The sequence below is a fragment of the Porites lutea genome, chromosome 5 (assembly GCF_958299795.1).
Source record: "Porites lutea chromosome 5, jaPorLute2.1, whole genome shotgun sequence".
Classification (NCBI taxonomy): domain Eukaryota; kingdom Metazoa; phylum Cnidaria; class Anthozoa; order Scleractinia; family Poritidae; genus Porites; species Porites lutea.
In genome coordinates this window covers 22,637,141-22,649,821 of record NC_133205.1, presented here as the reverse complement: position 1 = coordinate 22,649,821, position 12,681 = coordinate 22,637,141, and the positions used below count along the sequence as shown (strand labels likewise).

Here is a 12,681-nt window from a genome sequence, read left to right as displayed (position 1 = left end):
ATGATACACCTTGTACACCTACATTGTACAACAACGTATTTTTTATAATTTAAACTTACTTTGTCTAGAGCATCCTGAAGCACACTCTCTGCATCTTCAAACTTTCCCATGTGCATATATGCAACAGCCTGACCATTGAGCAACATGACAGTTGGTGTGTATTTGTCAGAAAGCTCTTGAAAAATATAGTATGCATCCTGATATTTCTCTCCACCCTACAAAAACGATTAATATAAAAAGTGTACATACATGTATAAATTATACATGTAGGGCAAAATTAAATTCAGAGGTTATCCTACCATTAAAAAGTTCGTAACACAAATCAGAAAGACGAACTTTGATGCAAGTAGGTGTTACCTATGTAGCATCAACTACGTTTTAGTTAGTCTTATAATTATTTTTCCATTTCCCCTATTCTCAGTCCTGTAATCATTATATGAAGCTTTTACAATTATCTTTTAGCTTTTAGCCATGTAAATGGTTTCATGGCCGCACGGAGATAGGAAATTTCTCTTCAAGTGAGCGCAGCGAATGAGTGAAATATTTTCCAACACGAGAAGAGAAACTTCGTATCTCCAAGCGTCCATGTAATGTTCTATTTACTATATAAACACCAATGAAATGCCAAACCATTTCACTTAAATATTTCTTTGGTGCGAAAGACAATTTATTACGTAGCCATAGCAATGGTGATCTTTTCACATGTTAAAACAACATGATTGTTTTTTTCATGTGTGAAGATATTATGTTTTCGCATGAAAGATCACCTAGTATTTCATTGGTGCTTATATAACAAATTGATTTATTTTTATTTTCTTTCAACTTATTTTGTATGTTTCTTTAAAAACTCGATGTATTAGCAACTTAAGTTAGCGGCCTAGCAAGCTCCAGGTTGTCAAGTATAAATTAAGTATGAGTACGAGTACGAGGTTGATTCTCGATTCCTTTCGCCTCCTTACCCTAAATCATTGTTAATTATTGTTAAGAGACAAAGGAATTGAGTACCAACCTTGGTTAAGAACTTATAACGAATTAAATTTTGACCTACACCATACATGTCTATGGTGTGGTCAAAAATATTTTAATTTTATTTGAAATTTTTCAGATAACAAGACCATGCTTTAAGAAAAATTATAGGGTAGCGCAGTGTTCTGAACCTGTGAAATCAAGGATGCCAGTATGTGATTTCTGGGCAAAAACTGAGATTTCCCACTCACCCAAGAGCAAACTTAATTTTGCAGGGGGTCCAGGCACCGCTAGAAAACGGCCCTGGATGAGTTCCATATAATTCAAGTTTTCTATTTCTTTTAATTTTATCAATCACAAAACATCTCTTTGAAAATTTAACAAGGGACTAAACTGAGTTCAATTGCAGCGGCCGATCCAGACCTTCAGATAAGGGGGGGCGGGGGGGGGGGCGGTCATCCAAACCGTGAGATAGGGGGGGCAGTCTGAAAAAATTTTTTTCGTCCCTTCAGGCTTCAGTTTGGTCTAAAAATAAGGGGGGACCCTTCCCTGGATCTGCCACTGGTTTGTATAGCCAGGAGAAGTAAGTGTGGCAACCGGTAGTTGAATGTCAAAGGGCATTAAGGTAATTCCCTTGAAAAGGAAAAAAAGGGATTAAAAGATGGGGCCGCCATGCTGGTTTTTGCACTGCCTGCTTGTTATTCTGCTTGTTTTTTATTGAGCTGCAAGCATGGCTTGAAATTGCCACCTCAAATGTTGTAATGCAATTTTAAAGAGGTGATGTGAAGTGCGAAACATGGAATTACCATAATTGTTTATCAATATGCTTATACATATAGTCATCCGTTAATTTATAATTTATTTATCTACTTACATGCACCCACTTATTGAATCACATTCTAATTACTTGATTTAACAGGCTTCCCTTACAATAAGCAAAAGAGGTCCCTGCTTGCGTAAATGTCACTTATAAATGAAACACTACACTTGAGAATAATTAACAATAAATGAATGAGGCTGAGTATCTTATGAAGAATTATGGAGATCGAGGAGGGTGATATCGGCAGATAACACCCTTCGAGATCTCCATAATTTTTCATATGATACAAAAGCCGAATTCAATAATTGCTTTATTATTCATTCAAAATAATTCCTAGTTTAAAAACATGGCTAAACATGCTTACCTCCATCAATGTTAAGTTCATCTTCGATAGTGCACATTTAGGGTTGTTCGGCTCCACAAATATTCTCCAAATAGCAGATGTCCCCCTTCGAGTTGTCTTCTTGCTGTTCTTGCCATGTTTTTAGCTATTTTTTCGCCTGGTTCTTACTCTTGAAACAAGTGAAATGTCTGCCATTTTTCAAGTTTACAACCAAAACAACTCAAACTCATCCCCAGGTCTTCTCGATTAATGGTGCATCAACCTGTAGAAGGCTGCATTTTTGATGTCATTTCCTCGTTAAACACAAAATTCTTCCAAATTTGGTCATCAGTAACTGGTTATGGTGAATTATGGGTGTGCTTTTAGCCAATCAGAATTGGGGAAATATTTTGAATGAATAATAACAAAAATTAAATGTTATTGCTGGTAAAAATTTTCAAATTTTCTTACCACAGCAAGATTAAACCATGCGAGGGACAGTTGCGTCAGTGTAGCATCATCATCTAGGTCCTACAGTCAGGTGAAGAAAAATATAATTCTACATAAGTTTTCATTGCCTTATTCTATTGATGGTATTTTACAAACTTAATCACAGTGAATTGAAAGTAATTTGAAAACAAACCTGCATTCTTTTTAGTTCTTTCCTAATGAAAGAGAATTGGAAACAAAAAAGATAGAGAGAGAAAACAAAAATTAGCCCAACAAGTAAATTACTAATTACTATTACTATTTTAGAGTAAGTGCTATATTTAGTACTCAAATAAGCACCGCAGTGCAGATATAATCAAAATTTAAAGACATTAATCCTGTAAGTTTAATATGCAAAATAGTAATGCCATAGTTCCTTGTTTCATCTTGAAAGTTTTCATCGACTGGACCCAAGTTTATGACGAAGTTGACATTTCAGTTGTTCACGCAAATTCTCCAAACCCGTCAGATCCAAATAAATCCACTCTGAAGAGTGGTATCAAAAAATAAAAATATGCGGTTTCAAAAGAAATCGGATTTGTATGGATGGTGACTTAGTAATCTTGCAGCTAAAAAAAATAACAGTTAACTGTTTTACTCACCTGGCAAGATCTATTCTGTCCATGCTGATATATATTTGAACAGACAAAGCAGAGCTATGAAAACAAAATAATACATGTAACAGTCTCAGGACAGGAATCTAAGGTTCTTTACTTAAACTGTCTGGTAACATATTTATTACAAACAATTCATGCAACGTACCAATGAAACACCTTCACATTGTTTCTTTGCTTTTTAGCAGGTTGTTTTTATTATAATACTGTAGCTATCACTGATTGGTGTGCTAACAGGCAGGCTTAACGGATTATCAGAATATATAAATACATAAAAAATGTAGCTTACCACTCTAAAGACTCAGACTGATGAAGACATCTTAATGCAGACTCAAAATTCTGTTTTTAACAAAAAGCAGTCAGATGGTAGAAGGTTTACAGAAGCACCTCAACAAGATGAAATATTCATTGCAACTGCATGTACATGGCGAAAAAGCTTTTATGTTTCCAGGCACATTATTTTTTCAAGTTACATATAAGAAGTGGTACAGTGTAAATGTGCCAGGAGTAAGTAAGTCTGGTTTATTAATAAAATCGTCGCGCTTAGAAATAAGCGAATTTTGAAATTATTTTACAAAGATATAGATATTAATCAAGAAAAAAATAATAATTTAAACTAATTCCATTGTGTTCAAAATGGACTGGGCCTTACAATTATGAGAAGATATAATACAATAAATTAGATAAAAAAAACTAGAAACTAAAAATATATATCAAGTTATACATTAAATTCCCATAAGTTCCTAAATTACATGCCATGAGCATAAAGGCACATCGCTGGAAAAAAGCTTCGTTTAAAGCGTTCAGTTTTGCAACTTATAAGGGATGGTCTGTCTTTGTTGCGAAGGGAGCAGCCGTGCGCCTGCGACCGATGGGGTGGAACAACATGGCAAAGACGGGACTCGGGCTTTTTTATCTTTGCGAATAATTTGCTACACAACTCCATTCTTCTTGTGTGAAGTGGTATACACCCGGTAGTAGCTAAGGCCTCTTGGTAGTGCAGCACAGGAAAGATAATGCGTAGCACCCGTTTCTGCACTCGCTCGATGGCGAGACAGAAAAAAAAAGGCAAAAAAAAATTTAAAATGCTATACAGTCACAAACCTGTTCATTAAAGTAGATAGAGGCTGCCATCAATAAGTCATAGTCATTGAGATCACTGGAGTTTAATTTCTTTTCTATAGACTTCAGGATGGAGTCCCTACATTGAACAACAGAAGTACAATGTAATAAATAAGACAATGTACCGTTAAGTTATGGACACCTACAGACTGTACAGCAGATTGTGAACACTTTCCAAGGTCCTAAAGATCAAAATTTTATTGAAATCTTCATTAATAACATGGGTACAACTATAACCTGGACACTGAGGTCTAAAACATCCTCAGGGTTAGACATGTTTAAATACAGTTACCAAAAATTGTACTGTAGTCACTACTGGCACGGTTTTTCAGATCATTGTCCCTCAAAAATCTGGATTGGTTTGTCAGACGTAGTGATATCAATTTTTTTTTTAATTTATTCCAAAATTGCTGCTTCTGTGATACTTGCAAGATGAGACACTTGTCTCCAGAGATGCAACACTCATCTTACCAGATAAGAAACGAGATGAGACTGATAACCTATTTTTGAACTGTACTGTACATAAAAATATGACTGCAAAATTATTATTATCATCAACCACCTTTTAGAGTACCTATACTGGTTTGCATTCATTTCTTTAAATAATCATCATCATTGGTCAACAAAAGAGAAGTCAACTTTAAATCTAACAGGCAACTGGGTTGGTCTTGGCAAGTGCACACAATGACATATAATAATACCCTTTAACAACTATTTCTATATCATTTCTCCATGACAGGCTTTTAAAAATCCCCTCACTAAAGATTCATAACCAGTTAGCATTGCTCAAATTTGGGGGTTGTTTGTTGACATCGATACAATTATTGATATCAACAAAAAATGGGACATATAAGCATCGTCCCAAAAAGCGGTGCAGTGGCTCAGTTGTTTGTTTGTTTGTTTTTTTGGTTGTTGTTTTGATATATAGTGTAGCTGCACTGGTATTTTTACATGCAAAGTACAGCCAAACTACTGCCTTAAAAACATACCAGGGCTCGACGTTGCGACCTGTGGGGTCGCCAATGCGACCAGCTTTTACTCAGTGGCGACTAAATTTTCACCGCTAGTCGCCAACCTGGCCACCAAGATAGGTGACTTTCTTCTTTGGGTAAACGTACACTAATGATAATCTGTTATCCTTTACAAAACTAACGGATAGCTAACGGTTTTGCTAACGCTCTAACGTTTTGCCCAAACGCTCTAACGGTTTGTCTAAACATTTTAACGATTTGTCTAAACGCTTTAACGATTTCTTTCAACACTCTAATCTATGTTTACTTGAAAGAGGATTGTGAAATGAATGAATTCGACGAAAGACTTATCGACTTTCGGGCAAATCGATCGCAATTCTCAACAGATCGTCCCGTGTTTCTCCGGGAATGACTTTTAGCGCATCGATATTTAAAACAATTTCTTTTTGCCCAACATGTATCTCGATTGCGGACTCGATAGCAGATTAGTCTGATAAAAGCTAAAGCTAATCGAAGCTAATCGAGAACGAACAGCGCTTACTCGAACTTCGCAATTCTTGTAAACAACTTTACGCAAATTTCTGTTGAGCGTGGCGACCCAAATAAAAGCTTTGAAGTATTTTATTGACTTCTAATGAAGTACCGTTGAACTCATGCTGTTTGTCTAACAGACTTCTCGCGAAATCAACTTCATTGCCCGAAAACATTAGCGACGTTTCCTCTTTCTGGAGACTTTCGATCACGTGTTAGGCAACCGCGAAATAGATGAAGTTTCACCGATGTTCATTTCTGAACGTGCAAATACATGGGACGCAAAACAAATTTTGCAGATTTTGTTCATTAATATCCCAAATAAGTTTTTTTAAGATTCCTTAAGTTTGTTTTTCTTAATGTGTATTCCATTTCCTGAACCTTAAGCTTGAATACCTTATAATATATAATTTTTGGCGACCAGAATACTTGTTCTGGCGACCAAAAATGAAAACATGGGGGCCTGTTGGCCCCAAGATTTTTTTCTGAAAGTCCAGCACTGCATACCGGTAGTAAAAACAACGAAAAATGACATATGACAGTCGCTGATGGCAACTGCTATATAATCTGCTACAATAAACAGCTCAGAAAATGCCAGGCAATATAAACACAGGAATTTTATATAGAGGTTTGAAAGTTTTGAGCCCGGAAATATCTTCAGTTAACTCTCTCTGCGATGGACACCTTTGGGAGTGTCACTATGTATCTGTGTTATTAAGAGTAAACTAAAAGGAGTAAAGAAAGGCAGGGACCAACTCTAGGTGTCCAATTTAGTGGGGTATCTGTCTTAAAGAGCTGTCCGTTAAGATAAATCTGACTGTAATAAATCATTAGATTCAGATATTGTACGAAATGAAGATTTATGGAGATCATATGTAGTAGAGCCTGATCAAATAAAATAATGCTAATCATTAAGCCATTACAGTGCTGGAAATAATTTTTCTTACTTAAAAGGACATATGTCCTTTCAAACTTTCATTTTGATAGGACATAAAATATTAAAAAATTGGTCAGTAATTTACTCTAATAAGGACCACGATGCTTATTCAATTTCTCACACCTCAAATGCGGCGCTTATTCGAGGGCAGTTTTAAATGCTATATTAATATCTTTTGATTTTGATTATAACAGGCCACAGTGCCTTTTTGGAGGTGGTAATTATTAACTTTTTGTCCCAAAAGCGATGCTTATACAAGGGCGTTGCTACTTCAAGAAACCGTTATGATTTCTCTTAGTTTTCCTCAAATCACTTGATAGTCCATGGCAAGAAAACCCAAGCAATGCTTCTTTCGCATAGCCCAATGAAGGTCATACATGTATTAATGGATTCCATTGTACAACAAGTACAATGGCCAACACGTGATATTAAAATTCTAATATGACTCCTAGGCTCCCAGGTCATATTTCTATATTTGGTTTGGTTTTCTTTGTGCTCAAGTCTCTCCTGGGAATTGCTAAACAATGGAGTCATAACAAATATGCAAGTTTATCCTTAAAGCCTCAGAGACATGTTAGAATTTTAATATATCAAACATGGGCTATTTTGTATCTTTATCATGATCATCAAACAAAAATAGTGGCAGGGTTTGAGCTAGGATTTGATCGCTGGGGGACAATTTGTCCCCTTGTCTAAAATTTTGGGGGACATTTTTATTTTTAGGGGGACAGGCAAATCAATTGTTATTCAACATTTTTTTCACGCTGTGGCTATATGTGTGGCTATACAGGCAAGCCAACAAAAACCTTTTTTTTTTACCTGATCCTTGTAATACAAGAAAAGTGATACAAACAAGGAAAGTTAAGTTATTGGTGTCGAGACTTTTTTTTCTCGTCATATTTAAACAGAGGATCAATGACTATGCTTTACACTTCAAAACATTTCACAGCAGAATCTCGTCCCGGCATCCCCTTGTAAACTTCAATTCCTTTCTTAGGTAATTACTGGTAGATGTACGCCTCCTTTTCATAGCGCAACTATGTGTGATCTTGCAACCAAGTTTTCTGGAAAGTTCGTGATTTTTTCGGTTTCCTTCGATCCTCATCCCTTTCTTCCTGATTAATACACTGTTCTTCTTCTGTATCATTTTTCTCTGATTCACTCTGGCTTTGATTTGGAGCGAAAAAGTGTTCTAATGTTCGAACATGTTTTCGATGTGACATGTTAAAGACTGCCAGGTGCGTTCACCACGCTTGGTTAGAGCATGAGACGTACGTGTTCAGTAGAGCGTGACTGAAAGGTGACTTTAGAATGAACTTTAAACGTGTGATGAAATATATTTTCCACTTTCTGTTTTAGCTTGCAATATCTGTTCTCAACTAAATCTCTTCGATCGTGTGTGCTACCTTTCGAGTTTTTTCCCTACATTTTGAAGGGGACAAATTGTCCCCTTGGCCGTTTTTTTAAGGGACAATTTCAATTCCAGTGCGGGATTGGCGCAATGGCGCGGCCTGGCTCAAACCCTGTAGTGGTCATAATAATAAAGAGAACACAGACCTTTTGTTAGGATTCTGGTGATAATCAGCTAGCATTCTCACTGGCTGTACCTCTGGAGGAGATGATGATGATACCTCATCTAGAACAACTCTGTGTTTGCCCTATGACATACAAATTCATGTACATTTAATTACATTTCATGGAATTTGACCGTATTATTTAGTAAACAAGGACGTGAACATTAAATACCTTAGTTGAGTTAGTTAACATTTTGCTGTATGCATACATTCAGCCATATTTGCAATTGATCGCTGATTCCGTATGCCAGAATAACTCGATTAACTGATATAACTTTTAGACTGGAATTACAAGAAATGAATTAGCCCTTGTTGATGCCAATTTCCCTGTTTGGCTCGGCAAACAAAACTACTGGTCGCTGGTAAAAAGTAAACTAACAAGCACTTGTCCTGCTATTCGCTTCTGTTTGACTTCTGCTGCAGTTGAGTTTTATTATGTCAGAAAATGATGAAATAATCTTGGAGAAACCTACGGTTATCATGCTTTTTTAGTGTTTTGCTTAGAAAGTGGCTGACTATATTTAGAAAAAAGTTGTGATGCATGTAGAAGTATCAAGAGGTTTCAAAGTACATATGCAAATTTACTTATATTTTTACACAATTTCGAAGTGAGTGTTTTATGTTTTGCTTTGAACGGTACACTTGGAGATTTACTATATTAGCTATTCAGTTTTTTCCAGGTTATTTATTTTGTGTTTTTTGTAGGACAGCTTGCAAAGATTACCATTTTGACAATTATTTCTGACTAACTTCAAGATCATATTTCTCCTTTACCATCGCGACTGATCACACGACCCAACTCAAGTTTTGCACCAAAAACAAACACATATTTTATAATTCACAAGATAGCCTTCATACAAAAATACACAGACACAATCATCCAACATTCCAGATAAGCAACCTATCGTTAGCCCATTTTTTTTTTCGGCTTAAAGGGAAACTTTTACTCTTCAAAGCGTAAGATAAGCAGTGCACGGGCATGAAACCACTGTTGTAGTTAATTTTTTATCTCAGATAATTTTTGTTTTTCTTTTGTTTTTGGGTATTGCAATGTATGCTAATGAAGTTGCAAAAACAGAGGAAAAATCAAAATTGCCTCAGATTAAAAATATTAAAACTACAACATATGCATTGAAAGAGCATTAACTGACCTGCGCTGTGTAAGCCCTGTACATATAAACATCCTTTTCAATGGCTAACTCGCGTGAAGAGGGCTAGAAACAAATTAGACATAGACATCATTATTGTCAACGAGTGGTAACCGATTTCACTCGGGCCACTGAATGCCCTAAAATGAATAAGATGTTGCAAGGCTTACGTGCAACTTCTGAGCTTCATTTACACAGAATTGGTAATTTCCAATGTAAAAGGAATTTCTTATTTCGAAGAGTTCGTCCACGTCACCACTCGCCGCCATGTTGCTTTTCTTCGCTTTTCTTCTTTCGCGAGTATTCGTCACCAGGACCAGACGAGCGTTGTTCTCGCATTGAATCATTGGGGTAGCTTCTTCATATATGATTCCTATAGTGTACCAATATATAGATTCTTATAGTGATGGGTAGGTACTTCATATATGATTCTAGGCCTCTGATTGCAGTGCTGGCAATGGACTGAATAGAAACGGGATCGTAAATACATGTACTCATTTTTAACATTTTCTTTTAATGGTATAGTCTATTTAGTGTCCCAAATAAGTCCCTTTGGGCTAAATACTCTGACACTTTTAAAAATAAAGGTTCTTATCTTTAATATCTTATCTCATCTTTGTTCTAATTGTTTGATGACGCCATGTTTGTTTCAGAGTGCGGTTTTTTGGGAGAATCCATAATCGGATTAGTGATCTCAGATCATAAGGATTTTTCACTACCAAAAAAACGAAAGATCCAAAAAAGGATCATTTACCATGACAACAGGATGTCCTCGTGCTCCTCGTAGGAAAAAAATTAAACAACAAATTGATCCTCACAGCGAAGACAAGAAGAAAAAGCAACATAAGCTACGAATGAATATACGAAATGAATGAGGAGGTCATGAATATATTTCGGTTGAAACACAAACATTTCTCGAATAGAATACACTCCTTAGGATAGTAAAATTATAAGAATTTTTGTGAAGCCGATGAATTGTTTTTTTTTAATTCGCTTGGAAAATAAACCGGCGTAAGCAGACACTACATACGTACAAAAACATGACAAGTAAGGGTTTAAAAACAGCGTACCAATAATTTCACATAGATGACAAACATGGAATGATATGTAACTATTCGCTCAAAATTAATGAGGCGCCAGCAACATAGGTCCAGTTAGAAGTCATACATGTACGGCATCTGTTGCGTACCAAATTTTTTTTTTTCGAAAAACCGCTTGTCAAAATTCAAGAATACTTTCAAGTTCAAATCCTTTCCCAAAAAAGCGCTCAGATTGTGAATCTCAAAAATCCGGATTTGGATGTAATCCGAAGAATCCACCCTGAGTGTAGATTTTATGGTTGATGATCCGTTTTTGGATTTGTCCAAAAAAACTTAAAATCCGTTTTTGGATTTGGATTTTCCCAAAAAACGCACCCACAGAAAGCACATGGCAAGAGCTTCGCCGCAGAGGCTTATGGGACATTTGCCAAAAATACGGAAAAATAACATGTTATGACTAACAAAACAATAATTATCGAATAGAAAAAAAATTAATTATCATAATATTAAGAGAAACATACCACAAAACCAATTAATACTTAAAAAATTTGATTATAGCACACAAACCACTAATCCGCAACCGTAAAATTATTTGAGCAATAAGCAAAAATAATTTCAAAGAATCATAATAATACTGATGACGGTACATAAAAAATAATTCCTGGAAAGAAAAAAAAGAATTGTGAGGCATGCAAAAGTTAAAAAGACTCACTGAACACAAAAATAATTACAGGAATAGGTAAAAATAATTACAAACAGATAAAATATTAATGGCAGGAACCACATCAAATTAATTCACCAAGAGGAAAAAATTAATTATGCAATTTTGACCAGAACGGGCCTTCATAGAAAATGCCTCACTTTGACTATCTCTCGGAACCTCGTTACTCTTTCTAGGAAGAAATCCTGAACCGACGGTTTTGGTGGAAAAAAAGGAAAAAATCAATTAGAGTTATAATTCAGTTGATTATAGTAAGCAGGTGCGGTAGCTTTAAGTTCATCCTTACCATTCAGTCAGATGCAATACATGTACAAGCTATTGTAGATCAATGTGACTGATTACACATTGTTAGTTTTGGACTTGGTCAGTGTTTCGTCAGCCTGCATTTCCAATGAGCAAAGAGGTATCCGAATAGCAGCTGAAACGTTTATGTTCGAACTCCAATTGCCAGTCTAAATAATTGTCAATTACATCAACAGACGGCATCTTTCAGCAATTTACGTAAACTGCAGCTCTCGAAAATTTCTTGGACTATGTTCATACAGTCTCCGTTGGGACAAAAGGTCTTATCTCGACATTTTATAGTTTGAAACTGAAAACACTTCAGGGAATATGATCGCCCCTTTTCACCTGCGTCCCCTAAATCTATGGAACGATCTTCCCCGGCCTTCACTTTCGGTAGTGAGAACAATTTTGAACGTATTGAATCCTACGTTTAGACATACAATGTTTTTAACCTACTTTTCTATCAGGCTTACTCTAACCTTTAAGAGAAACAAGTTAGAAATTTAAAAAAAAATAGTACTGCGCGGTCATATAGATCTCTGCTGCCGTGAGTGCATCGCCTCAGTTTAATGAATGCGGAGTAAAGGGCTATTCATCGTTCGTTTCCTTTTTTCGAAAGGGTTTTAGCAAGCCTAAGAGTTAAACGCTTTTAATTTGAATTCAAAATTTTCTTCAAATGCGGACAACGATATTTCATTTTGGTAAGGAGGAAACTCTTAACTACAATCCCTTGTTTTATTCCCATTTTCATCGCGAATTAGCACCCACACTTGACTCCAACGCAAGCTAACTTTCTTTGCCGGATACAAAGAGCTCCAGTTCTTAATGAGGCCTCTTCAATGACCGGAAGAATTTCAACCTAGCATAGATAAATGCATATAAATCAGCATATCCAGCCATTTTCTAAACAAGAGCTAGGTAAAAAGGACGAGGTTTTCGAGAAGAACCAACCCGGTCACGAATTGACTCGAGCAGAGTAGAACCAACAAAGCACAAAGGTTTTCAGTATTCTTTATAATTTGTTAGAAGTCATGTAAACTTGGAATTACGTCGGTCAGTTTTAAACTGGCTAAAAGCCTTCTTCTCGATTTTCTAGGAAACCACTACGCTGCTGAAAATTCATACTGATCTGCTTGAAGGA

The 12,681-nt window shown here is 36.0% G+C and overlaps 1 protein-coding gene across 1 annotated transcript in view; it reads right to left on the bottom strand.

The window, feature by feature from the left end:
- The window catches only part of LOC140936649 (coatomer subunit epsilon-like), a 13,209-nt gene extending 3,394 nt beyond the window's left edge, over positions 1-9,815 (bottom strand). The window contains exons 1-9 of the mRNA XM_073386142.1: positions 9,665-9,815; positions 9,498-9,560; positions 8,330-8,430; positions 4,316-4,412; positions 3,501-3,550; positions 3,200-3,253; positions 2,752-2,773; positions 2,580-2,639; positions 60-215 (exon numbers count right to left, since the gene is read on the bottom strand). Of these exons, the coding sequence (XP_073242243.1) occupies positions 60-215; positions 2,580-2,639; positions 2,752-2,773; positions 3,200-3,253; positions 3,501-3,550; positions 4,316-4,412; positions 8,330-8,430; positions 9,498-9,560; positions 9,665-9,763 (702 nt within the window). The 5' untranslated portion in view covers positions 9,764-9,815. The remainder of the gene's footprint in view (positions 1-59; positions 216-2,579; positions 2,640-2,751; positions 2,774-3,199; positions 3,254-3,500; positions 3,551-4,315; positions 4,413-8,329; positions 8,431-9,497; positions 9,561-9,664) is intronic.
- Between the last annotated feature and the right edge of the window lie 2,866 nt (positions 9,816-12,681).